The sequence below is a fragment of the Topomyia yanbarensis genome, chromosome 3 (assembly GCF_030247195.1).
Source record: "Topomyia yanbarensis strain Yona2022 chromosome 3, ASM3024719v1, whole genome shotgun sequence".
NCBI lineage: Eukaryota > Metazoa > Arthropoda > Insecta > Diptera > Culicidae > Topomyia > Topomyia yanbarensis.
This window is the reverse complement of record NC_080672.1, coordinates 147,822,173-147,847,110: the sequence shown is the minus strand read 5'-3', so window position 1 is coordinate 147,847,110 and position 24,938 is coordinate 147,822,173. Positions and strand designations below refer to the sequence as shown.

General features: G+C 36.0%; 1 protein-coding gene across 1 annotated transcript in view; it reads right to left on the bottom strand.

Annotated features, from left to right (window-relative positions):
* The window catches only part of LOC131688935 (uncharacterized), a 463,009-nt gene that overhangs the window by 286,247 nt on the left and 151,824 nt on the right, over window positions 1–24,938 (bottom strand). Inside the window, exon 8 of the mRNA XM_058973570.1 lies at window positions 11,265–11,443. Within this exon, the coding sequence (XP_058829553.1) occupies window positions 11,265–11,443 (179 nt within the window). The remainder of the gene's footprint in view (window positions 1–11,264; window positions 11,444–24,938) is intronic.

The following is a 24,938-nucleotide window of genomic DNA, read 5'->3' as shown; positions in this document are numbered from 1 at the left end:
ATATATTTACATTTGTAAATATTTTATTTAGATGTGTGACGACTAACAACGGATTCATTTATCGACGCAAGTTATCAGAGATCCAACCACGACTGACATATTTGGAGACTGAGTTCGGCTCGAAAACACAAAAACATAACTAAATATTTTTTTGCTCCGAATATTCGTGCACTCGGAGACTAACGAACCCACCGTATAAAAACATATTCATTTCGTTGTCATAATGCCTACTTGTGGTGCATTCTAGACCAATACTTGTCCTTCAATCCAACTCCGTGATACTTATAGAAGCGTTGCTGAGTCGGTGGCCTTCCTTTAAGTAGGTATTACATCAATATTTCCTATTCTATCCGAACTACCGCTGAAAATGGTTGTGGCCGGCAGCGGCGATTCTCATGCTATTGGTTTATTGGACTAAAGATTGATAATATTTTTTACCGATCATTTATCTTACAATCAAGATGAATCAGACTACCTATAGGCAACAGTATAGTCTTAGTATGAACTGGACGAATAGCACCGTGCATCGCAACGCAACTTTCTTACCAGTAGGCCTCGTGCGAATCTAAAAACTTTCTCGAAACGTAAATTCTACATTTTTCGAAAAGCGCTCAGTTCAGACAAACAAATATTATCAACAAAATTTAAACGTAATATATGCCACTATTAAGTGAATTCAAAACAGTGTTTACTTGTATGTGAATCAGCAGATGGTGTTCATTTAGCTACTACCGTATGTTCATTTTATCCACATTAACATGCTTCATTTATTGAACATGTTTTTTGAAATCAAGAATCATGTTTGAGAAAATGTATTTATGTCGAAGTATTTTTTCCCATTATGGTCAAAACATGTCTAACAAGACGCACATAGGTTGATTGTAGTGTCTAAATCTAAAATTGGTAAGAAATATTATTAATTACTTCACTTATTGTGTTAATTTTACAATCAATCCATCTAACTAAAAGTTTGTATCGCACATTTGAGAAGTGTGTTGAATTCAAAAACATTAGTAAAATTCTAAGCGATTTATTTTATCACAAAAATCATTGATTCTGTGAAATGGTGTTGTTGCATTTCTTGTTAAAAGTCATCGGAAAATAAAATAATTTGTGGGGTGACGATAAATTACGATAAATCTACCCTACAAAAATTCATCTTGTTCTTAAAACAGTCCGCATAACAAACGCAATGTATTCCAACCTAAGCCTATCCATTAAAGCTGTGCTGAATTTTGACACCTCCATCGACAATCTTCTTGCAGCTCACGCACAAACGTTATTTCAGCTATTGCAATCATCGTCTATTGAGCACAGAGTAAAGTGTGTTTCCTCTCGAGACCAATGAACCAATCTTGCGTATAACCACCAACCGGTCTCGTGAAACAAAGTGAACCATTCAAATTTATAGTTTTATGACACCTGAGAAGCGTTTAACAACATCGTTCTCCCCACGTAGTCCTTTCGCCTGCTCGAGCTCAACGTACGGCATTTGCTATTTTAGATAAACGCAACGAGAACCACACCATATAAAAAGTAGGGTAATGATCCCGTTTGCACCCTATTAGGGAGGATAACTCACTTTTTTTAATTGTTTGGTTTGTGATCGAAGAAATGCTTATAAAAATATCAATCTTTTTGCTTTGTTAATAAACAATAAACCTGGAAATTATGAAATTTTCGTGTTTCAGCGGAGCGAAAACGCGAATCAAGTACCTCAATTTTCACTCTACCACTTCGGCCAATGCGTTGAACGAAAATGGCAGACGTTGTTCTAGCTTCAAATGTGTAAGGTGATAAATGCAGGGTGAATATGGGCTCGACACATTCAAAGATAGAGTCAGCCAGTCTGTATGTACAAAAAAGGCATTGTAGAGGACATACCTCGGATGAGATGGGTGGTATTATGCCAAGAATCGTAACATTTGCGAGCGTGTCCTGACTTGATGATGGCAGGGAAAATTAGTGTAGGACATCACTTTACCGGTCCGCTGCTCGATGTCTACTTTTTACGCTTCGAGCCTCGACAATAATGGGATGAACCTTTTTTCAGTGCAGTATGTACACCCGTTTACAAACCCGCAAGAAATTATCCTCTCTGGCATATCAACTAACTTTCCATCTGGGAGATAGCATTCGGTTACAGCACTCTTAATCAAACGGATTAAATTTCGATGGCATTTTATGGCTGGAGTTGACTGCGTATCCTCAAGATGACACGGGCACTCTAGCAGATATTAGCATATTTTTCGGTATAGCGATACGCTTGTGAGAAAACCGACAGCCAATCAAAATGGATAAAATGGTACACCAGATTTGCGAACGGGCGTGGGGTGCGAAGGAAATAGAAGACCTCGCTACTGAACAAAATGTAGGAAAGGGTGACTCAGCGAGTGAGAATTTTAATTGCATATTAACTGTCAAACGTTTTACATTCGCTGACATCTATGAAAGGGGTGAATAGGAATTATAAAAATGTCATCAGAATTGTTCATCAGGGGAAAGGCGACGACCGTGAATACATTGCTTCTGTTTCCCTGAGTGGGGGGCGATTGATAAATTTTATTATATCAAGTGCATTAATTCGAATGGGCATAATTGCTGCAGTTTAACTGATGATGTATTATTGTTGTAAAATTGAATTTAATTTTGCCTGTACCAAAAACTTGGACCGCAGACATCTTTGACCGCCTGCTTTTTTGAAGAACGACATTTACTTTAAAACTTTTGCATCCTAAAACGTTTCTAGCATTTTTTCCTACAAATAGGTTAACTCGATCTCGAACTATGAAGCATCAGCTTACGTGCCTGCAATATATTTCATTTTTCATACACAATTTGATAGGTGTGATTAGTTCAGGCCAAACTCATTGACTCTTGGGAAAACGCTTATTATTATACCTCTCTGATATACGGCATTGTCTATGTGAACGTTTTATCAACCCCCGATTTTATTAGCTTTTTAGCCCTATTTTGTCAGCCTCATATGAAAATTGATAGTTGGTAGTTTGATGAGCTCCAGCAGACAAAGCAAGATGAATTTGAGTAAATCCATTCTTGCGCATATTTTTCTTTTCGTAGATATCCGAAATGCGCAAAAATTTAAATCATATTTATTTTTTTGAAATTTTGCACTGTCAGACCCCCTTAAGGGAAATTTAAACTAAATAATTAGAAAAGGTTATGAGGCTATATCTAGGGACTGAAGAAGAATATTTTAAGAGCTTCGCTCTATTAAATAGAAAGGAAAATCTAGAGAAAATTTTCAATAGGACGTAAGTAACATTGAGAGCCTCTCTTTGTTTACTTTCTCTTTCGTTTATTACGACGTCATTACAATACTTTGTACTAATTTTCCAGTACATATCGAAAGCCGACGGTTTTTACTACAATATTATGCAAAGAGTAGAGTAGTAAATGTTGAAATAGCCAAGTAATGAACAGAAGAGAAAGACCTCAAAAAGAATCTCTCATTGTTACTTACGTCCTATTGAAAATTTTCTCTAGAAATATATGTCCCGATTTTGTCAATATCCCCGTTTTATCAACCTAAAATTCACCAAGGGGCTGATAAAAACGGGGTTTACACTGTATTTATGATATCCTAAACTCATATATTGTAACATCTTCCTTGTACTGATCAAAATCTAAATATATATCCATATATACATATAATAATCTAATTAATGTCAATTAATGAATTAATTCTTCGATGTCTGTCGAGCATTTGCTCCACTGATAATATATATTCGTAAATATAATAAAATCGATCGTGCAATGCACGAATTCATTCGTCGTTTTCTGCAACGAAATATTTTTGTGTATTCTAAATAGTAGGTTTCGTTCATTTCATGAACAAGAATGGTCGCTTGGTGAACGAAAGCTTTCGTAAATTTTATACATTTAATGTACACTGCACGAATGTTATCGTTGATAACGATATTATTTTTCGTGAATGAAACGATATTTTTTGTTTATTTTAATAAACGTGTCTGTATATTACGAACGATTTCGTTGGTCGCACGAATTCATTTCGTTTATCTTAGAAAAGTTTTTTTAATTTCAAAAAATCGATGTGACCAAATCGATTTTATTGTGGTACGAAGAAAAGGCCGCCTAATGAAAGAAAGTTTTCGTAAATTTTACTTATTTAGTTTAAATTGCACGAATGTAATCGTTGATAGCGGCATTAATTTTCGTGAATGAAAAGAAATGTTTCGTTTATTTTAATAAACGTTTATGTATATTATAAACGATTTCGTTGGTCGTATTCGATCTTTTAGGATCAATGTTTGACAGCACCGATTTTTGACGTAGGACTACGTCTTTGTTTTCGATATAGGGGTGCGCGTTGCAAATTCTACAATATATATATATATATATATATATATATATATATATATATATATATATATATATATATATATATATATATATATATATATATATATATATATATATATATATATATATATATATATATATATATATATATATATATATATATATATATATATATATATATATATATATATATATATATATATATATATATATATATATATATATATATGTGTGTGTGTGTGTGTGTGTATACTGTTTTACTGAAGAAACAAAGGGTGTATATTCTGTGAATTGAAAGGTTCTCCTTTTAAATAGCTGTAACATTTTTTCCATTAGGTATTTTCTATGAACATTTTGGGTGACATTAGTGCATTGTTTACATTGTTTCACCAGCAATTTCTTTGCTAAAAAAGTAATCGTAAAAATATGAACGGCGTGAGCAAATTTTGTGCGTTTTTCTAGAAAATTGGGATTTCTCTAACTGTGCCATAAGCAAGAAGCTGGAAAATGCCTGGAAATTAGTACAACAAGCGTTTGACTGTTGATACGAAAAAAAATTAAAGAGTTGTTTCAATCTTTCCAAAAATATTTTTGTCCTTATTTCGGTCTCTTAAGGTAATTTTAAAAGTTTGAAATGAAAAACCCTTTCATTATAGAAGATATTCCGTAATTAATAAATTTGCATTAAATTATGTAATTTTTTATCAAACTTTGTAGGAATATATTTTCTCGCCTAATAATTACTTTTAAAGTACTCATACCTTTTTTGTGAACTAGTGAAATAGTTTTTCACGAATCGGAATATTGAAATAGTTATTACTAAAATTTGCACGACAGTTAATGCAATATTTAATGTTGTGGAGACTTGACAAAGATTTAATGGGGAGACTTGATCAAGTGGCAATAAGCTGAAGAAATTTTTTGATGTTTACTATACTGTAGGACGTACTGTCAATGTTAATCACGTCACAAAAAAATCCCACATGAAACATCAATCTATATCTTTTAGTACAGTCATACCTCACTATAAAGCAAGCTCGATATAACGTAATTTTTACCTCGATATAACGTAACTTTATTTTGAAGCCCAAATATTGAAAAATGACAACTCATAATCGATTGTTATGGTTATAGCTACATTTTAAATTATTTTGGACAGAATTTTATTTATTTTATCTTTGCACTAAAAATACCAAAATTTTATCATTAACATAATTCTAAAAATAAATTTCTACAAAGTTAAATTTCTGCTATTTTTTAAACAATTTTCCAAACAATACAGTTTTAATCGATTTCTTCGCGCGATATTTATACGGTTTAAGTTGTAAAATGTTGCATATTGTCGTGACTAACGACTTACCTTTCAATATAGGGGCCCCTTTTCAAAATTTCGGAAGAAAAATGATGTAAGATTTTGAACGCTTATATCTTTTGTTGTACTGAATGGATTTAATCAATTTCTTCGGCATTTTGTCGAAAATATTTGTACCAATGTTGTATTAAATTTTGGAATATGTAGGACATTCATTATCAACGGAAACATAGTGTTTTGAATAATCTTTCGAAAACGACTCGGAAAAGTGAAAATTTTCAGCCCATCCCGCACACAGCCGTCAATATTGTGCAGCAACCGAACAATAAAATAATGAAAAGTTTATATATAGGTCCACTACATGTTTGTTCCTATGATTATTCGTATTGGGTTGCTTGACGAGAGCAGTTGGTGGGGGAAAGCCGGCATATTAGTTTTGGTTATGCCATTAGAAGCCGGACGGAAAGGAAAGGCCCATGCACGCCACGAGAACGAGCGAGAAAGCGATAGTAGTGAATATTAGCGAAAGCGTTACGTACAATTTGAACCTTAAAAACTTTTCTTCTACTAAACGGATTGCCAATCTTGTTTCATAAATCGGAAGGAAAACGTTCAACGCTTGCTACCGATACGTTGTTTGCTATATAAAATATAAATAGTTCAAAAACTACTTTAAATGAGAATCAACATTAATGATAAAACCTATAAATAGGGGTGTCGCAGCTTTTCTCAAAGCCAGACGTGTGTAAGACGCAGTGCATAACAGACGTGCGTGGTCGCGAGAAGCTGCATCGGACGACCAATCAAATCAGCTACCATCGGAGAGAAGAAGAAAAACGTTGGTGGAGGTGGTGGCGGTGAGAAGTCCAAAAAGCCAAAGGCTAAGAAACGCAGTCACTGAAAAGGCGGTAGTAACTGCCACTAAAAATGCTACCAAAACATCGAAGGCTGCAAAGCGTACTCATTCGGTGTGAGCTACGAAAGGGGAAAGATCGTATGGATGTACGCAGTAAAAACAATCGTCGGCAAGGTTTGAATTGTTTCAAAAGATTCCCGTCTTGTATCAACATAGTTATCTACAAACCGTCCTTATTAGGACGAATGCAAAATGGAAAAAGAATTTGATTAGAAAGTTTCTTTTATTAACCAGTATTAAGTTTGCGCTTGGTAATTCTGTACTTTTACCAGTGAATCATGAGAAAATGTTTTTCTAATCTACAAATCCGAAGGTTTTTGCAAATCCTTCCAAGAAAATCAGTGAATGTGGCAACTCTGCCACTAAGCGAAAGCTACACCAAAACGAATGATGAAAATATTTTCATTTATCGAACAAAAGGACGGCCTTCCATCTGCATTGTAAAGTCTATAAATAGGAACACCATGATGAAAGCTGTGCTCATTCGGTGTGAGCTGCGAAAGGGGAAAGATGTATGTACGCAGTAAAAACAATCGTCGGCAAGGTTTGAATTGTTTTAAAAGATTCCCGTCTTGTATCAACATAGACAAACCGTCCTTATCAGGACGAAGGCAAAATGGAAAAAGAATTTAATTAGAAAGTTTCTTTTATTAACTAGTATTAAGTTTGCGCTTGGTAATTCTGTACTTTTACCTGTGAATCGTAAGAAAATGTTTTTCTAATCTACAAACCCGAAGGTTTTTGCAAATCCTTCCAAGAAAATTAGTGAATGTGGCAACTCTGCCACTAAGCGAAAGCTACACCAAAACGAATGATGAAAATATTTTCATTTATCGAACAAAAGGACGGCCTTCCATCTGCATTGTAAAGTCTATAAATAGGAACACCATGATGAAAACTGTGCTCATTCGGTGTGAGCTGCGAAAGGGGAAAGATGTATGTACGCAGTAAAAACAATCGTCGGCAAGGTTTGAATTGTTTTAAAAGATTCCCGTCTTGTATCAACATAGACAAACCGTCCTTATCAGGACGAAGGCAAAATGGAAAAAGAATTTAATTAGAAAGTTTCTTTTATTAACTAGTATTAAGTTTGCGCTTGGTAATTCTGTACTTTTACCTGTGAATCGTAAGAAAATGTTTTTCTAATCTACAAACCCGAAGGTTTTTGCAAATCCTTCCAAGAAAATTAGTGAATGTGGCAACTCTGCCACTAAGCGAAAGCTACACCAAAACGAATGATGAAAATATTTTCATTTATCGAACAAAAGGACGGCCTTCCATCTGCATTGTAAAGTCTATAAATAGGAACACCATGATGAAAACTGTGCTCATTCGGTGTGAGCTGCGAAAGGGGAAAGATGTATGTACGCAGTAAAAACAATCGTCGGCAAGGTTTGAATTGTTTTAAAAGATTCCCGTCTTGTATCAACATAGACAAACCGTCCTTATCAGGACGAAGGCAAAATGGAAAAAGAATTTAATTAGAAAGTTTCTTTTATTAACTAGTATTAAGTTTGCGCTTGGTAATTCTGTACTTTTACCTGTGAATCGTAAGAAAATGTTTTTCTAATCTACAAACCCGAAGGTTTTTGCAAATCCTTCCAAGAAAATTAGTGAATGTGGCAACTCTGCCACTAAGCGAAAGCTACACCAAAACGAATGATGAAAATATTTTCATTTATCGAACAAAAGGACGGCCTTCCATCTGCATTGTAAAGTCTATAAATAGGAACACCATGATGAAAACTGTGCTCATTCGGTGTGAGCTGCGAAAGGGGAAAGATGTATGTACGCAGTAAAAACAATCGTCGGCAAGGTTTGAATTGTTTTAAAAGATTCCCGTCTTGTATCAACATAGACAAACCGTCCTTATCAGGACGAAGGCAAAATGGAAAAAGAATTTAATTAGAAAGTTTCTTTTATTAACTAGTATTAAGTTTGCGCTTGGTAATTCTGTACTTTTACCTGTGAATCGTAAGAAAATGTTTTTCTAATCTACAAACCCGAAGGTTTTTGCAAATCCTTCCAAGAAAATTAGTGAATGTGGCAACTCTGCCACTAAGCGAAAGCTACACCAAAACGAATGATGAAAATATTTTCATTTATCGAACAAAAGGACGGCCTTCCATCTGCATTGTAAAGTCTATAAATAGGAACACCATGATGAAAACTGTGCTCATTCGGTGTGAGCTGCGAAAGGGGAAAGATGTATGTACGCAGTAAAAACAATCGTCGGCAAGGTTTGAATTGTTTTAAAAGATTCCCGTCTTGTATCAACATAGACAAACCGTCCTTATCAGGACGAAGGCAAAATGGAAAAAGAATTTAATTAGAAAGTTTCTTTTATTAACTAGTATTAAGTTTGCGCTTGGTAATTCTGTACTTTTACCAGTGAATCATGAGAAAATGTTTTTCTAATCTACAAACTCGAAGGTTTTTGCAAATCCTTCCAAGAAAATCAGTGAATGTGGCAACTCTGCTACTGAGCGAAAGCTACACCAAAACGAATGATGAAAATATTTTCATTTATCGAACAAAAGGACGGCCTTCCATCTGCATTGCAAAGTCTATAAATAGGAACACCATGATGAAAACTGTGCTCATTCGGTGTGAGCTGCGAAAGGGGAAAGATCGTATGTTTGTTTTAAAAGATTCCCGTCTTGTATTAGCATAGACAAACCGTCCTTATCAGGACGAATGCAAAATGGAAAAAGAATTTAATTAGAAAGTTTCTTTTATTAACTAGTATTAAGTTTGCGCTTGGTAATTCTGTACTTTTACCAGTGAATCATAAGAAAATGTTTTTCTAATCTACAAACCCGAAGGTTTTTGCAAATCCTTCCAAGAAAATCAGTGAATGTCGCAACTCTGCCACTAAGCGAAAGCTACACCAAAACGAATGATGAAAAGATGGGTTGGTGATGTATATGACATAACAGGGGTGTCGTGACCACACTTCGAAGTTATTTCAAATCTTGCAAAGCATAAATTGACATAATTTCAATGCTTGTTCCTTTATGAATGAAATGACAAATTTTCAGGTCAACGCGGCAATAACTTTGCAATTTATAGAACAATTTTATATTTTTAGTTATCATATATTAACTGTCATCTCTTCCAAACAACTTAACCCTCTGCTGCCAACCCCGTGGTTTTGCAGGGTTAAGGAGAATCATTGTAAAATGTCCAATACATGATTTTATGTTGTTACCTCCACTAAAACCACTTCAGAACACTCCCACCTGTCATACATGCACATTGTCTGCTTGTTGAAATCATTATATGAAATTATTGACCTGTATTCAATGCGGAGAACTCGGTAATAAAATTGTTTTGCTGAATATACTAACGAACGGGATCCCCAGGAAAATTTCGCTGAGCCCGGTGAATCGAACTTAATGCGTAAAATTTAGCCATTTGAAAGAGATACAAGAAGAATTTTAAGAATATGATCATCGCGGTTATGTCCCGGACATTACCCGCTCCTAGTTTTTTGCTAAGTGTGTTCATTTCTGTACGAAAAAGATTCCGATGGTTGTTTCGAGAGATTTTAACATTGATATTTCAAAGCAAGAAAATTGTTCATTTCATGAATGAATGTCTCAACCAGCTTAGAATCCAGCGCATCCCCTATCAACGCAGACGCCAACAATAAAGGTTCTTTTCAAAACCACCATAATTATTATAAAGAATAACTTGAAACATTCCCACATATTTCATTGAGTATCATTCGATTTGAATTACAAGTCAAACGAGTAGTCACGACACTCCGGTTATGTCCTAGACATTACCCACCCATCTTTTATTATCAGCTTTCAATTCCAAGAAAAAAAAATTGAACAAGCTGATTTTTTGTGTTACCCGGCATGCCAAAAAACAACGCGCGGGCGAAACAGTCGCTGGTCGCCACGGCACACTTGCACCAACATCGCGCGAGCGAGTCGGTTGGAGCTCGCCACGACTCTGACTACATGAAAATGCAACATTAGAGAATGAGTTTCATTACGATAATATTATCAATAATACCCAGTGCTTATGATATAACAGTTTATCCATTATATATTTTCGAAAATAACATTCATAATAGATCTTGTGTCGTCCAAAAATTTACCATTTAATTTACCTTTATCAATTAATATTGCATTTTCAGGAGAGGTTTTCTGCTGAAAAGCTTGAATTTCATCGTGCAAAATTGAGAATTAATATCCGTACTATCAGAACGGGGTTGATATAATCGAGGCTATCCAACGCCGGTTCATACGATTTGCACTCCGACATCTTCCTTGGTGAATCCATTTCAGCTGCCGAGCTTCGAAAACCGTTGCCAGTTAATACAGCTCGACACTCTAGGTATCCGGAGGGACAGCAGGCAGAAATGTGCCAACATAGAACCAATGTTTTCACGAAAAAAGCATTAAACAAATTGTTCTGGATACTCCCAGATTATTTTGATGTTGGTTGCAAATGTCAGGGGAATGTCCTTTCTTTCATATCCTAAAGTTTCAGAGATGCTGAATTTTTGGATAAAGTTGTTGAAAAGACACCGTGAAGAAAGTGAGCATATCTGCTCGAAAATGCAAATCCAGTTCACTACCTCTCAGGTAGCATATCTATACCTCGTTTCATTTGTGGTAAAACACTTTTTGGTTGGTGTAGGCTGTTTTAGGTATTTTAGGTATAGTAAATACTTACGATAAATCCATAGGCCAGCACGTCGTCTCCATACTTTTTTCCGGGAGTATACACCAGATCTCCGTGTAACCATCGAGCAGCATATGCCGCTGGATTGGCACAAAATTCTACCGACAGGTGTAACGGCGAGCCGGGAAAAGCTACTGGAGTTGTATTCCGAGCAATCACTGTCGGGGCTCCTAAAAAACAAAACAAGTTGATCAGGTTAAGAACAAGAAAGGAGATGGGATTAATAAGTTTAACACGCTTGTCATTTATTTTCCAGTTTAACGTAATAGCTGAAGCTGGGTAGAATCCTGTGTGGAATTAGGCTATATTTGTGAACATTTGCGATTGATTTGCTTTTCTGTTTAAATCAGAATAACGCGTCCTCATTCACCCTCCAGAAGAAGCATTTACCTTTCAATCTGATTGGACGATATCAGAGATAGCAAGAAAATTCTAGAAGCGTCCGTTCGCTGGCACCTTTCGAGAGTCATGGGACATTGAAATTTCTTTCTTGATGTCATTTGCCGCATTATTATGTTTGTCATTGACCCCGACAAGTTTTCCTCAACTGACATCGTCGACTCAGAAGTGCAGAGAATGTAACGCTTCCATTAGCACCCATTCAGCACTTGTCACGATAGGAAAATTAGATAAAATTTCTCATTATATCACCTTTCTCCCCAAGAAATGGTTCTCTAGTGTTTGCACCATCGCCGGGAAGGTTAATTGAGAAGTTCATTAAAAATACTTTGTTTTATTTAGTTATGATATTTCGTACAGCACAGTCTGGAAATTGTGTTCATACTTGAGCGTTTTTGACCAAAACATTGCACAGTGGTCCAGGAAGAAAAATGAACAGGAAATAATTATTCAGGCTTCCATCTTTTGATTTAGAGAATTTATATCATAGAAATTTGGATTGTGCATGATAAACTGCTTCTTTTGGCTGAAGTGTTTATAGAGTCCTAAAAACCTGTTTTAATCCACCTAGTGGTGCAATTGTGCCTTTCTAATTTCTCCAAACTATGGCTGGTTATGTGCAATATAATTGTGGAAATGTTTATTACATTCTTAGTACACATTGCACTTAAACACAATGGCTCGCCAGCCACGAACTTGATGAGTTACATGTCGACAGTGAAACACTTGGCTTGTTTTGCATCACTTTGGTAGTGATGATAATGGTATGATAGTGGCACCAGTTTAAATGAAAAAATGCTGTGTGGCCGCACTTTTCAACCCGAAGCTCCGGAACCGAAATCGATAGCAGCCGATGGGAAGGTTGGACCTTTCATTCAAGAGAAAGTTTGTGCAAATCGGTCCAGCCATTTCTCAGAAACAGAGGTAAAAGTCGGTTAAAAAGTCATTTTTGGAGCGATTGCCTAACCTTGCTATATGAGAAAGACAAATTGGTCAACCTGAAATTATAAAAATTGCCCCGTGTTATAGAGAGTGATTATGACGCATAACCAAATACATCACATGGTTTCCACATACATACCCTATAACGATGCCACTTTTTAAATGCACAAAAACAGAAACGAACAAAATAATGGTTTGTTATTGCGAGTTACGAGGAGTTGACATTCAATAGTTTTAGGCATTTTAAACGTACATTGGGAAGTAAATGCGTCAAAATCGTAAAATTTTCAACTTTTCACAGATAAATATCGTTTGTTATTGCGAGTTGCAAGGAGTTGAAAATCAATAGTTTTATTAGAGGTGTCCATGGAAAAATGCTGCACAGCCGCCATCTTGTGACATAATTACTTAAAAATCAACTAGTAATATAAATCCCATTCTACAAGATTTCGATACACTTCTTTATTGCGTCTAGGAAAATTCCTCGAAATATGCCTATTTTCCATGTTCTACAGTGGTGTAACCCTTTAAATTTGTTTGCTGACGACACTTTTCTGTTCATTGCAGCTATAGATGAAGCCGTGGTACATTTGAATGAAGACTGCATTCCCTTGCTCGTAGGTAGGATTACCACTTCTGGCAAGGCTTTGAGACGGAGATTTTAATGACCTGGTAGTAGACTTCAAGGAACATATGAGTATTCACTGGAATCGAACAGAAAAATTAATCAAAGCGAGTGCTCGACTTTTATTACCCAATGAGTTCAAAGTGATAAATATTCCCTCATTCATTCCTTCTGAAACTAGTCGGGGTATTAATTGAGAGCTGGTTGATTGGAATATTACCAAAATTAACCTTTATTTGCAAAGTATAATACGCACCGCTATTCAGAGCCGTTCACATGCGCTGTAAATTTTTCAGAATTGTTTCCCGGCCAATCGCAAAGAACGCAAAAGCACCAGCGACTCTCGCTGTGGCGTATAAGCCGAACGAGTATTGCCTTCCAAAACAGCTAACAGGAAGAGCAGAGAAGCATGATATCAGCACTGCTTGGGAATCACACTGCGGTGTCTTCCAGGATTCTTTGTAGGGAGCGAAGAATCCAGTTTTTCGCCACATTCGCTAGGGAGATCCCTGCAAAACAGCAAAGCTCACCTCAGTAGCCAATACATAAGGACCGCTAAAAGAGCAGCAAACGTTAACACGAGAGGAAATCGTTAGATGTTGACACAGCCGGTTGAATTAGACCAACCGTCATCCTACCAAGCAGCAGCTTCATATGAGCATCAGCCACTGTGAGGTGATTTGGTGAAATTAAATGAATTTAACTTTTTTAAACCATTTTGAGCGGCTTTGTGGGGTGTAAAATAATTAATTTTAGCAAACCTCGGGATATTTTGTCGTGACTAACGACTTACCTTTCAATATAGGGGCCCCTTTTCAAAATTTCGGAAGAAAAATGATGTATGATTTTGAACGCTTATATCTTTTGTTGTACTGAATGGATTTAATTAATTTCTTCGGCATTTTGTCGAAATTATTTGTACCAATGTTGTATTCATTATCAACGGAAAAATAGTGTTTTGAAAAATCTTTCGAAAACGACTCGGAAAAGTGAAAATTTTCAGCCCATCCCGCAAAGAGCCGTCAATATGGTGCAGCAACCAAACAATAAAATAATGAAAAGTTTATATATAGGTCGACTACATGTTTGTTCCTATGATTATTCGTATTGGGTTGCTTGAAGAGAGCAGTTGGTGGGGGAAACCGGCATATTCGTTATGGTTATACCACTAGAAGCCGGACGGAAAGGAAAGGTTCATGCACGCCACGAGAACGAGCGAGAAAGCGATAGTAGTGCATATTAGCGAAAGCGTTACGTACATTTTGAACCTTAATAACTTTTCTTCTACTAAACGGATTGCCCATCTTGTTTCATAAATCTGAAGGAAAACGTTCAACGCTTACTACCGTTACGTTGTTTGCTATATAAAACTTGTTTAAATAGTTCAAAAACTACTCTAAATGAGAATCAATATTAATGATAAAACCTATAAATAGGTTTGTCGCAGCTTTTCTCGGAGCCAGATGTGTGTAAGACGCAGTGCATAACAGACGTGCGTGGTCGTGAGAAGCTGCATCGGAGAAGAAGCAAAACGTTGGTGGAGTTGGTGGCGCTGAGAAGGCCAAAAAGCCAAAGGCTAAGAAACGCAGTCACTGAAAAGGCGGTAGCAACTGCCACTAAAAATTCCGCCAAAACATCGAAGCCTGCAGCGAACAAGCCAAAGAAGGCCGCCAAACCTGCCAAGAAAGCTGCCTGAAGAAGATAAGTAAATTCACGCGTCTTCAATGTTGCCAACAGTTCTTTTCAGGACTAACAAAATACTTGTAAAGAATTAGTGGTGCTTATTTTCCGTTAGCCCTGGTAATTGTAGATGGATTTGTGTCATAGTTATATGCAAACCGTCCTTAGGATGAATATATAATGGAAAAAGAATTTTATTAGGATGTTCCTTTTATTAATTTGTATAACTAAAAATAATTATATAAGAAAATATTTTTCAAATTAATCTACAAACCCGAAGATTTTTGCAATTTCTTCCAAGAAAATCAGTGAATGTGGTAACTCTGCCACTAAGCGAAAGCTACACCAAAACGAATGATGAAAATATTTTCATTTATCGCTCAAAAGGATGGCCTTCCATCTGCATCGAAAAGTCAATAAATAGAAACGCCTTGATGCAAAGCGTGCTCATTCGGTGTGCGCTGCGAAAGGGGAATGATCATATGTATGTACGCAGTAAAAACAATCGTCGGCAAGGTTTGAATTGTTACAAAAGATTCTCGTCTTGTATCAACATAGTTATCTACAAACCTTCCTTATTAGGACGAATACATAACGGAAAATCTAGTGGTGGGTAATGTCCGGGACATAACCGCGGTGTCGATGTAGAACTATTCGTTGGCGTATCATATTATTAAAATTCTGCTTATAACTAGTTGTAGTTAATGTCCTGAACGTAACCTGGGAGTTTATCTAGGACAATTATTTTGTGTGAAAGTTTTCTGTATTAGCTTAAAAATCCTGACTAAAACTTGCTACTTTCACTAGTATATCGCTAAATTTAATTTTATTTACTTAATATTTTATACGGAGAACGCGGTATTAAAATTGTTTTACTGAATTAATTACAAACAGGATACTATTAAAATCTCCAGGAAACTTTTACTGAACCCGGTGAATCGTACTTAATCTGTAAAATTAGCCATTCGAAAGAGATACACGCAGAATTTTAACATGATACGCCAACGAATAGTCCTACGTCGACATTGCGCTTATTATTTTTTGTCGTGACTAACGACTTACCTTTCAATATAGGGGCCCCTTTTCAAAATTTCGGAAGAAAAATGATGTAAGATTTTGAACGCTTATATCTATTGTTGTACTGAATGGATTTAGTCAATATTATCAATATGGATTTAATCAATAATATCAATATTTGTACCAATGTTGTATTTAATTTTGGAATATGTAGGACATTCATTATCAACGGAAAAATAGTGTTTTGAAAAATCTTTCGAAAACGACTCGGAAAAGTGAAAATTTTCATCCCGCACAGAGCCGTCAATATGGTGCACCAACCGAACAATGAATTGATGAAAAGTTTTAAATATAGGTCCACTACATGTTTGTTCCTATGATTATTGGTATTGGGTTGTTTGACGAGAGTAGTTGGTGGGGGAAAGCCGGTATATTCGTTTTGGTTATGCCATTAGAAACCGGACGGAAAGGAAAGGCTCATACACGGCACGAGAACGAGCGAGATAGCGACAGTAGTGCATATTAGCGAAAGCGTTACGTACATTTTTAACCTTAACAGGTTTTTGCAAATCCTTCCAAGAAAATCAGTGAATGTGACAACTCTACCACTAAGCGAAAGCTACACCAAAACGAATGATGAAAATATTTTTATTTATCGCATTGAAAAGTCAATAAATAGGAACGCCTATATGCGAAACGTGCTCATTCGGTGTAAGCTGCGAAAGGGGAATGATCGTTTGTATGTACGCAGTAAAAACAATCGTCGGCAAGGTTTGAATTGTTTCAAAAGATTCTCGTCTTGTATCAACATAGTTATCTACAAACCGTCCTTATTAGGACGAATGCAAAATGGAAAAATATGGGTTGGTAATGTATATGACATAACAGGGGTGTCGTGACCACACTTCGAAGTTATTTCAAATCTTGTAAAGCATAAATTGACATAATTTCAATGATTGTTCCTAAATGAATGAAATGACAAATTTTCAGGTCAACGCGGCAATAACTTTGCAATTTATAGAACAATTTTATATTTTTAGTTATCATATATTAACTGTCATCCCTTCCAAACAACTTAACCCTCTGCTGTAAACCCCGTGGTTTTGCAGGGTTAAGGAGAATCATTGTAAAATATCCAATACTCGATTTTATGTTGTTACCTCCACTAAAACCACTTCAAAACACTCCCACCTGTCATACAGGTACATTGTCTGCTTGTTGAAATCATTATATGAAATTATTGACCTGTATTCAATGCGGAGAACTCGTTAATAAAATTGTTTTACTGAATAGATTAACGAACGGGATCCCCAGGAAAATTTTGCTGAGCCCGGTGAATCGGACTTAATGTGTAAAATTTAGCCATTTGAAAGAGATGCAGCAGAATTTTAAAAATATGATCATCGCGGTTATGTCCCGGACATTACCCGCCCCTAGTTTTTCGCTAAGCGTGATTCATTTCTGTACGCTAGGAAAAAGATTCCGATGGTTGTTTCGAGTGATTTTAACATTGATATTTCAAAGCAAGAAAATATGAAATTTGTTCATTTCATGAATGAATGTCTCAACGAGCTTAGAATCCAGCGCATCCCCTATCAACGCAAACGCCAACAATAAAGGTTCTTTTCAGAACCACCATAATTATTATAAAGAATGACTTGAAACATTCCCACATATTTCATTGAGTATCATTCGATTTGAATTACAAGTCAAACGAGTAGTCACGACACTCCGGTTATGTCCTAGACATTACCCACCCATCTTTTGATTTGTAAAGTTGAACCGGATGAATGGATCTGGTGCTTGGTAATCCGGATTTTCCGGAGTAATGTTCCAGTACTAGGGTATGATTTGTAAATTTTAATAATGTCCTAGCAATATGAGTATCAAAACTCTTCAAATTGTCTCGGAAGTATGTTATTTATTGTTACGGGACCCTATGGCAATTTAAAAAATGGAATTGGAATGGAATGGCCACCCACGGCCCCACGGGAACTTGCTCCGGAATGTCCGTTCCGATGTCAAATCACCAAATGGTTCCAAAACCACCTTAGTTATTGGCATTTCAGTTTTGTGGGTACCCGCGTACCCACGTCGGCCTGTTACGTAGTAAAAAAATTCAGGAGCCCCTCCTAACTCCTCCCCTTACTATATCAACAATATTATTAACCCAAAAGCTTGACTTAGTGAAGTTCTAAGATGTCACAAAGTTTCAATTTCCAGCTATGGATAAAACATAGGAATTTCATTAATTGAAACCTAAAAAGGTACCCGGGTACCGCGTCGGACACATAACGGTTAAAGTGGTCTGTTGATCTGGTCAAGTACAACACAAAACCATGTTTGATCGATTTGATATACCCTCAAAATCTTGATTTCAGCTAAAAAAAACTGTTTTTCAGGATTTTCAGCGCAAAAAAATATGCTGCAATTCTACGAAATAAAAATCTGCTTCAATGAATTATTCAATATCTCTCTTCAATGGACGCTATAAAGTAGGCAAACATCTTGGAGCAATGGAGATTTAGGACGGTGGCTACATTCCATCATCCCGAAGGTATCAATGAATCCTTGGTTCAAAGGAATAGATGTAAGTTGGGATTTCATTCGTGTAACGCTCATCTCCGATGTATTGGGCTTGCAAACAGCGATTTCTGCGCTTGTGACAACGGTTATCACTATATCGAACATATTGTTTTGGCATGCGCCGAGTACTTCGGGCCCGAGGAAGATCACCTAATCTTGATACAACCTTTATCATCACTCGAAAGCAAGATTTCACCCAATCTTACGGTTCGAGATGTTGTAGCAAGCCACGATCTCCTCTATATGTCTTCTATATAGCTTCCTATCTGTCAATATACTGATTTAAGGGGTTACACCACTGTAGAATTAAAAAAAATCGATTTTTTATTTATTAGTCTAAAATGTTCTTTAGGATGCTAAAAATGATATCCCAAAACATGGAATACGAAAACAATACGTAAATTTTCAAAATTTCAATTATGCCGCAACGCCTCTTATGTAAGGGTGAGTGGCGATACTTGAACCTCGGGGATAGGTGAACCACCAAGGAAATTTCGTCACATTCTACTAATTTTAGTGCAAACCTCATGCGTTTTGGTTGCTCTGTCGGAAAGCTACCTGACACGCGATAGCGTCAAGTGTTTGTTGTCACTTTTATAAATAATGAAAGTTATTAATTAAAAGTCGCCTAAATTGTGACCTCATGTTTTTTTGGCAAAAATTGTGGTGCCCTTCTGTGAGACTAAACATCATAAAGCTTTTCGTTATTGTAACTAGGTGCAAAATATGTTATTTATATAAAGAAATTTGCAAAGGTATATATTTCCAACCAGCTAAATATTAATTAAAATTTGCTTATGGCATGTGGAGTGGGGATACATGAACCACTTTTTGCGGGGATACATGAACCACTTTTAAGTTCCGATTTTTGTGATTTTTTGGTAAGGGTTTGTATAAACGCAAACAGGCTTGACTATGAGTGTAACTATGAAGTGCATTAATTTACAATACTGAGAAGGCACATGGAGTACGTTGAGCAGGTAAAATACACAATATCTCGTAGCCTTCTTTAAGTCGTTACGTTAGAAACTCTAAAAATGACGATAAACGTAATTGGTAGCTGATTTTGGACATCAAGAGAATCTACTGCTTATTTTTTGCCTTGTTTAGAAATAAGATTCGGATTGAGCAGTAGAAACTCCTTTTAGAGGCCACGAATCAAATCAGTCTGAGATCTCACTGAATATACCTATAATGTCCCATCACCAGGCAGAAAGTATAGGTTTCTACTAGGTTAATTAGCAGAAACTTGCGCAGATTCCTAAAGGCTCAACCACGTAAGTTTAGGAATTAGGAAAGGACGAGGAAGAAGTAGCATCACTACCGACTCACCATAAATGAAATTGATCAACGAAAAACACGATGGGAGAAAGAACACAAAAATATTAAAAACAAAAACAAATAATTTATTATATGGAATTTATGCTACAAGCATACAAATAAAATTAGTTTTTTTGCGCAAAAGACAGAATGAACGAACTTTTTTCGTATGGTTGGACGCCTGTGCACATATTCATAGATATACCTTATACCAAACATAGCATTTAGCCCAACAGCATTTTGGTGTTCCTCTAATTAGTAAAAATTTCAATATTTTCAATCCACTTTTAACTTTTTAACTTGTGGATCGAACAATATCGGAAGAGTTTGAATGTTCTGGATAGCTGGAACTTTGTTTTGCAATACTGTTTCACCAACTTTTGCTCATCTCGATCTCGCCGTAAAACGTAACTTTTTTATCATTCAAATTTGGAGTCAAATGTTAATAAAAAGAAATTTTTAAAGTCGGTGCAATACACAGAAACACAACTATTTTCAGTTAATTTTAAGCTGAGGTTATTAAAATGGTTGGGTTCAACTACGTTTGTCTTATTTAATACAGTCACCATCACTAGAAAGCGACATTGTTGGGTATATAGAGGGACCCGAGGCTATTAAGACCATGGGCGTAAATCGGACCCCTTCGATTTCTCAGAAAATCGTAAGACTTTTTAACTGTCGTACATACTCGTGGAACCACTATTCTAAAATATTAATTTTGGAGCTGAATCTGATTCTTGGGTATTTTAAAGGAGGTACAAAGTGTTACATTTTTTCGCCATATTTAAAACAAAAATCATTATATTGGTAAAACCGTGATATAAGCAACAAATAAAAGTGAAAACAATAACGGGAAGAAAGCTCGAGGCTCCTATTTTATGAAATGATTTTTCTTTGGGTGAAAATACAGATATTTTTGGGAGCTATTCAGACCCCCTAACACCATTCAGCGGCTTGCAGCTACGCAGACCATTGCATACGCCACAGCAAAGAAAATACATGATGCGCCAATCGACAGCTGTGACTAACTAGATTAAGTTCTTGTAACACAATTTATTTTTTTATGCTTCTTAAGGAGTTTCTCTAATAAATGTTTCATCGACATTTCATCGGAAAAATTCCATTGTAACAAAAAATGACGATCTGTATTGCCCCATAGGGAGGTCCGAATTACCCCTACATTGTAGAAGTAATGAAAAACGTAGAGTTTTGCAAATCGTCGCCTAGCGCTGCCATGTTGTGGTGCAAATAAGCTTTAATGGCACCAAACTAACAATTAGAACCGTTGAACGATATTTTTTTACATCTATCCACCTAAAAGGGCGATTTGCTTAGGTAGGTCCGAAGAGCCATAATAAAAAATGAATTAAAACCACTTTAAAATATCACCATTTTGCATACATGTAAAAATTCTTTCGTAACTTTTTTATATACTCCTAATTTTACCACATTACATAGCGTGCTTTTAGTTATGTTAAAAAATATAACTAAATAAAATTTGAAACGAATATTTCGTTAGTGGCCAGGAATTTGTTATAATAACCCGTGAAGTTGGAGAAGGTCAAATTGTGGGGTATGCTCCTTGGGTCAATTCCTGTGTTATGCGACACTGCCCCTTAAAATCATCGATTTCATCGAGAGATTTGGGGGAGGGGGGCTTCAAGTGCATCTAATGGAAACGATTGGATCAGGAATAGTTGAATGGCCACTTCGTTTAGCTAGAATTTCGTGGACGTGCTCTTCTCCCTACACCCAAAACGCGAGCCGTATGAATTACATGCGAATAAGCATGATTCTAATGAGAATTTTGCATTGTAACTGGTATAATGCATAGAAAGCGATATTGGTCCGGGACAAAACTGCATTAAATGGCGATTACACCACAGAAACTTACACAAACCCACAGTTGGGAATGTATTAGTGAATTTAACGATATAGGAGTATTAGTATTGAAATGACTCCTCACTAATACACATGTAAAGGACATCTCCACTCGGATACATGTGCGCTCTGAAAATACTAATACACGCTCAAGGACCTGTTTCCATTTCGCCTTTCTACTGATCACATGCTGCATATTGGAGAGAACAGTTTATAGTATCATCAAATTGAAGGGGTGTGGGTGATTATTATGTGTTGATTTTATATTGAGCTTTCGGCGTTCTCTCAATCCTAAATTTATCAGCGATATGTGAGTTCTAGCCACTAGATAGGTTCATAAATGTTAATAATTATTAATGATTATTTAAGCGCACTATACACAGGAGAAAGTTACCTATATGGGAACATTGGGCTAACAAATTTCAACATTTGTCTGATAGAAGCCGTCCGCCAATCATTTCTGGCATTCCTCATATCAATAGTACTTTCAGGTGATATCATATCAGTATTTCGCAGTAAAAGTATTTAAGTTTAAAGTATCATAAACTATAAGGGCAGTGATGGCATGGTTTTGCACTTTTGAGCAGCAGTGGCAGTTACTCATTTCAGTTTGTATTATTTCCCGAACATGCGAATCCAGCGCACACAGGTAACTGGCATCCCTATCTCTACATACAGAGTTTGACAATTAGGTTTTACATCAACCGACATAACCCCACAAAATGAGCTGGGTGAACTTTGTTTGACAATTCTCGGTGGTTTGTTTACATGGGAGTTACATGAGTTCGAATGTAACAGATGAGCACCCGTTGCATTCGCACTCACGAAATTGACAAAGTAAACAAACCACTGAGAGTTGTCAAACATGAACTTCATTCATCATAAGTTCATTGTAGAACTCAATAGGTAACATCGTTTTTCAACCGATCAATGGGGGTCAGTATGACAACGGCAAAATCGCTTGAAATGTCATCAACAAATAGCAGTAGCAGTACACAATAGAAAACAATGCACACTTTCTCTAATTTGATCGAAACTCGTGCTTCTCGTTTGTATTTAGACAAATTTCGTTAATTTTGTTACAAACAAAGTTTTTTATGTTGACTACGCCAATATGACGCCATGCCATCCAGCGAGCGCACATCATCGCCCTGGTCAACGATCATCGCAAATCAATCTGAGCACAAATCATTTTCTTCCACTCTTCTCTGAAGCGTAGAATAAGAGAGCGATGATTGTGGCAAAAGCCATTCGCTATGGGAAAATAACGCGTATATCACACACTCTCATAAACGCAAACTGTTCACGCGTTTAGTGTGATTGGAATTGAGCCAAAAAAAGCGTAACGGTGTATGAAGACAGAACTTCTTACAAACACCACGGAGGTATTCATATATAGAATACACCACCTTTTTAGAGACTCAGCAAGCAAAACCAACTAATACTTTTACATGCGGGCAGATAATATGGTAGCGTGTATCCTCAATCGATTTATTTCATCATGAATCAAGCCGTGTTGGTATAATGCAGTAACTATGCTTGGTCTACAATGCGAAGAAGGCATGATTCTAATTCGGAATATGCACGAAAGGATGTAATGCCATTTTTGCATTGGGAAATTGTTTTGGGTGTACTTATTTGGGTTATTTTTCACTACAATGGTTTGCTTTTCTTGTGACTCATTGACAAATGTGATTTGCAAAGTTGTTTTCCTACCATCTAATTACTTTAAGGCCCTTCACATAGCGGCATACTGACTATGGTCAGGGAGTTGATATTAGTTGACCAAGTTGTATTTTGACTGTACTATGCACACTTTACTATGGTGGGTTATTTAGCTACAATGACATCAATTTAATATGATTTTTTATTTTTTAAGGAGGTGACTTGCTTTACGAAATCGAAAAAATCTATTTAATTCCTAATTCAAAAGAATATACACAGCAAACAAATCTTGCATCTTTACGTCTTGCCAGATGCATATAAATGGAGCGTCTCAATTCACATAAATTTACATTTAATTACATGTAAAAATGTGTGCTGTTCGGTTTTTCCTAGGTCATTCAGTATGAGTTTTATATCAAATATTCACGATATTTAATTTTACATATAATATCATGTAAAATCCTATTATCAGACAGAGAAAGTACGTCGCTATGTTGTTTACATTAAGGTTCAAAGAACTTTCGGTGAGTGTCTAATAGACACTGTCTATGAGAATTGAACGCTTGTTAGTATGTATTGGAAAAAATGTGTTCAGCTTTGCCACCGGATTATCCATATAAAACCTTTTCAAAACTCTAAAAGAAGAAAATCAGTCGATTTATTAGATCATCACGATTCAAATAATGCAAAATATCTTCTGTAAAAACTATCGGTTTAGTTGAATGGTGCTTTTGGAAAAGTGACTGTGATTATTTACCACACTACCACAACGAGGTAGAGTGGCAAGTAATGCAATTTGAGCACTATTCAGCAAAGCCGATAGTTTTTCCAGCAGTTATTCAGCATGATTAGAATCGTGATGATATAATAAATCGACTGATCTTCTTCTTTTAGAGTTTTGAAAAAGTTTTATAAGGATAATCCGGTGGCAAAGCTGAACACATTTTTTCCTACGCATACTACCAAGCGTTCAATTCTAACATATGCTCAAAAAAGGTAACTTGAGCCTTAAATGTAATTTACATTTTGTCTAAGAGTGTACCACTACAATTTCAAAATCGATTTGAAATATTTTCGAACGTATAGCAGCATTAAACTGGTATGCGAGCGCACGGGCAAATTTGGTGGCCGGTTTTTTCGCGTTAATTCCTTATTCCACTTTGATGATTCTTTCGAATTAACTTGAACAACAATGTTATTGAATAATTGAAACAAAAAAGTTATTTTTGGAATCGAATTCTATTCTACATGAATCTAATAGCGTAGTTCAACTCGTGTCTTAATATGTATGTATCTACGATTAAACGTTTTCATCCAGTAGTTTATTTAGATCCATATTTGAAATAAACATATCTAAATTCAAAATCGTTCGTTTTATTACTGTTTTTCCTGCTTCACCAACAAAACAGAATTTAAGAGTGTTTTATGAAATATCATTTTGCTTAGGAACAAGTTATATGATTATTGCAAAATATCCGCAACTATTGTATTGTTCAGCTTACCGCTGCTAGTTGGAAAGTACTTTTTTCCAGCCATGACCAACAGAACCA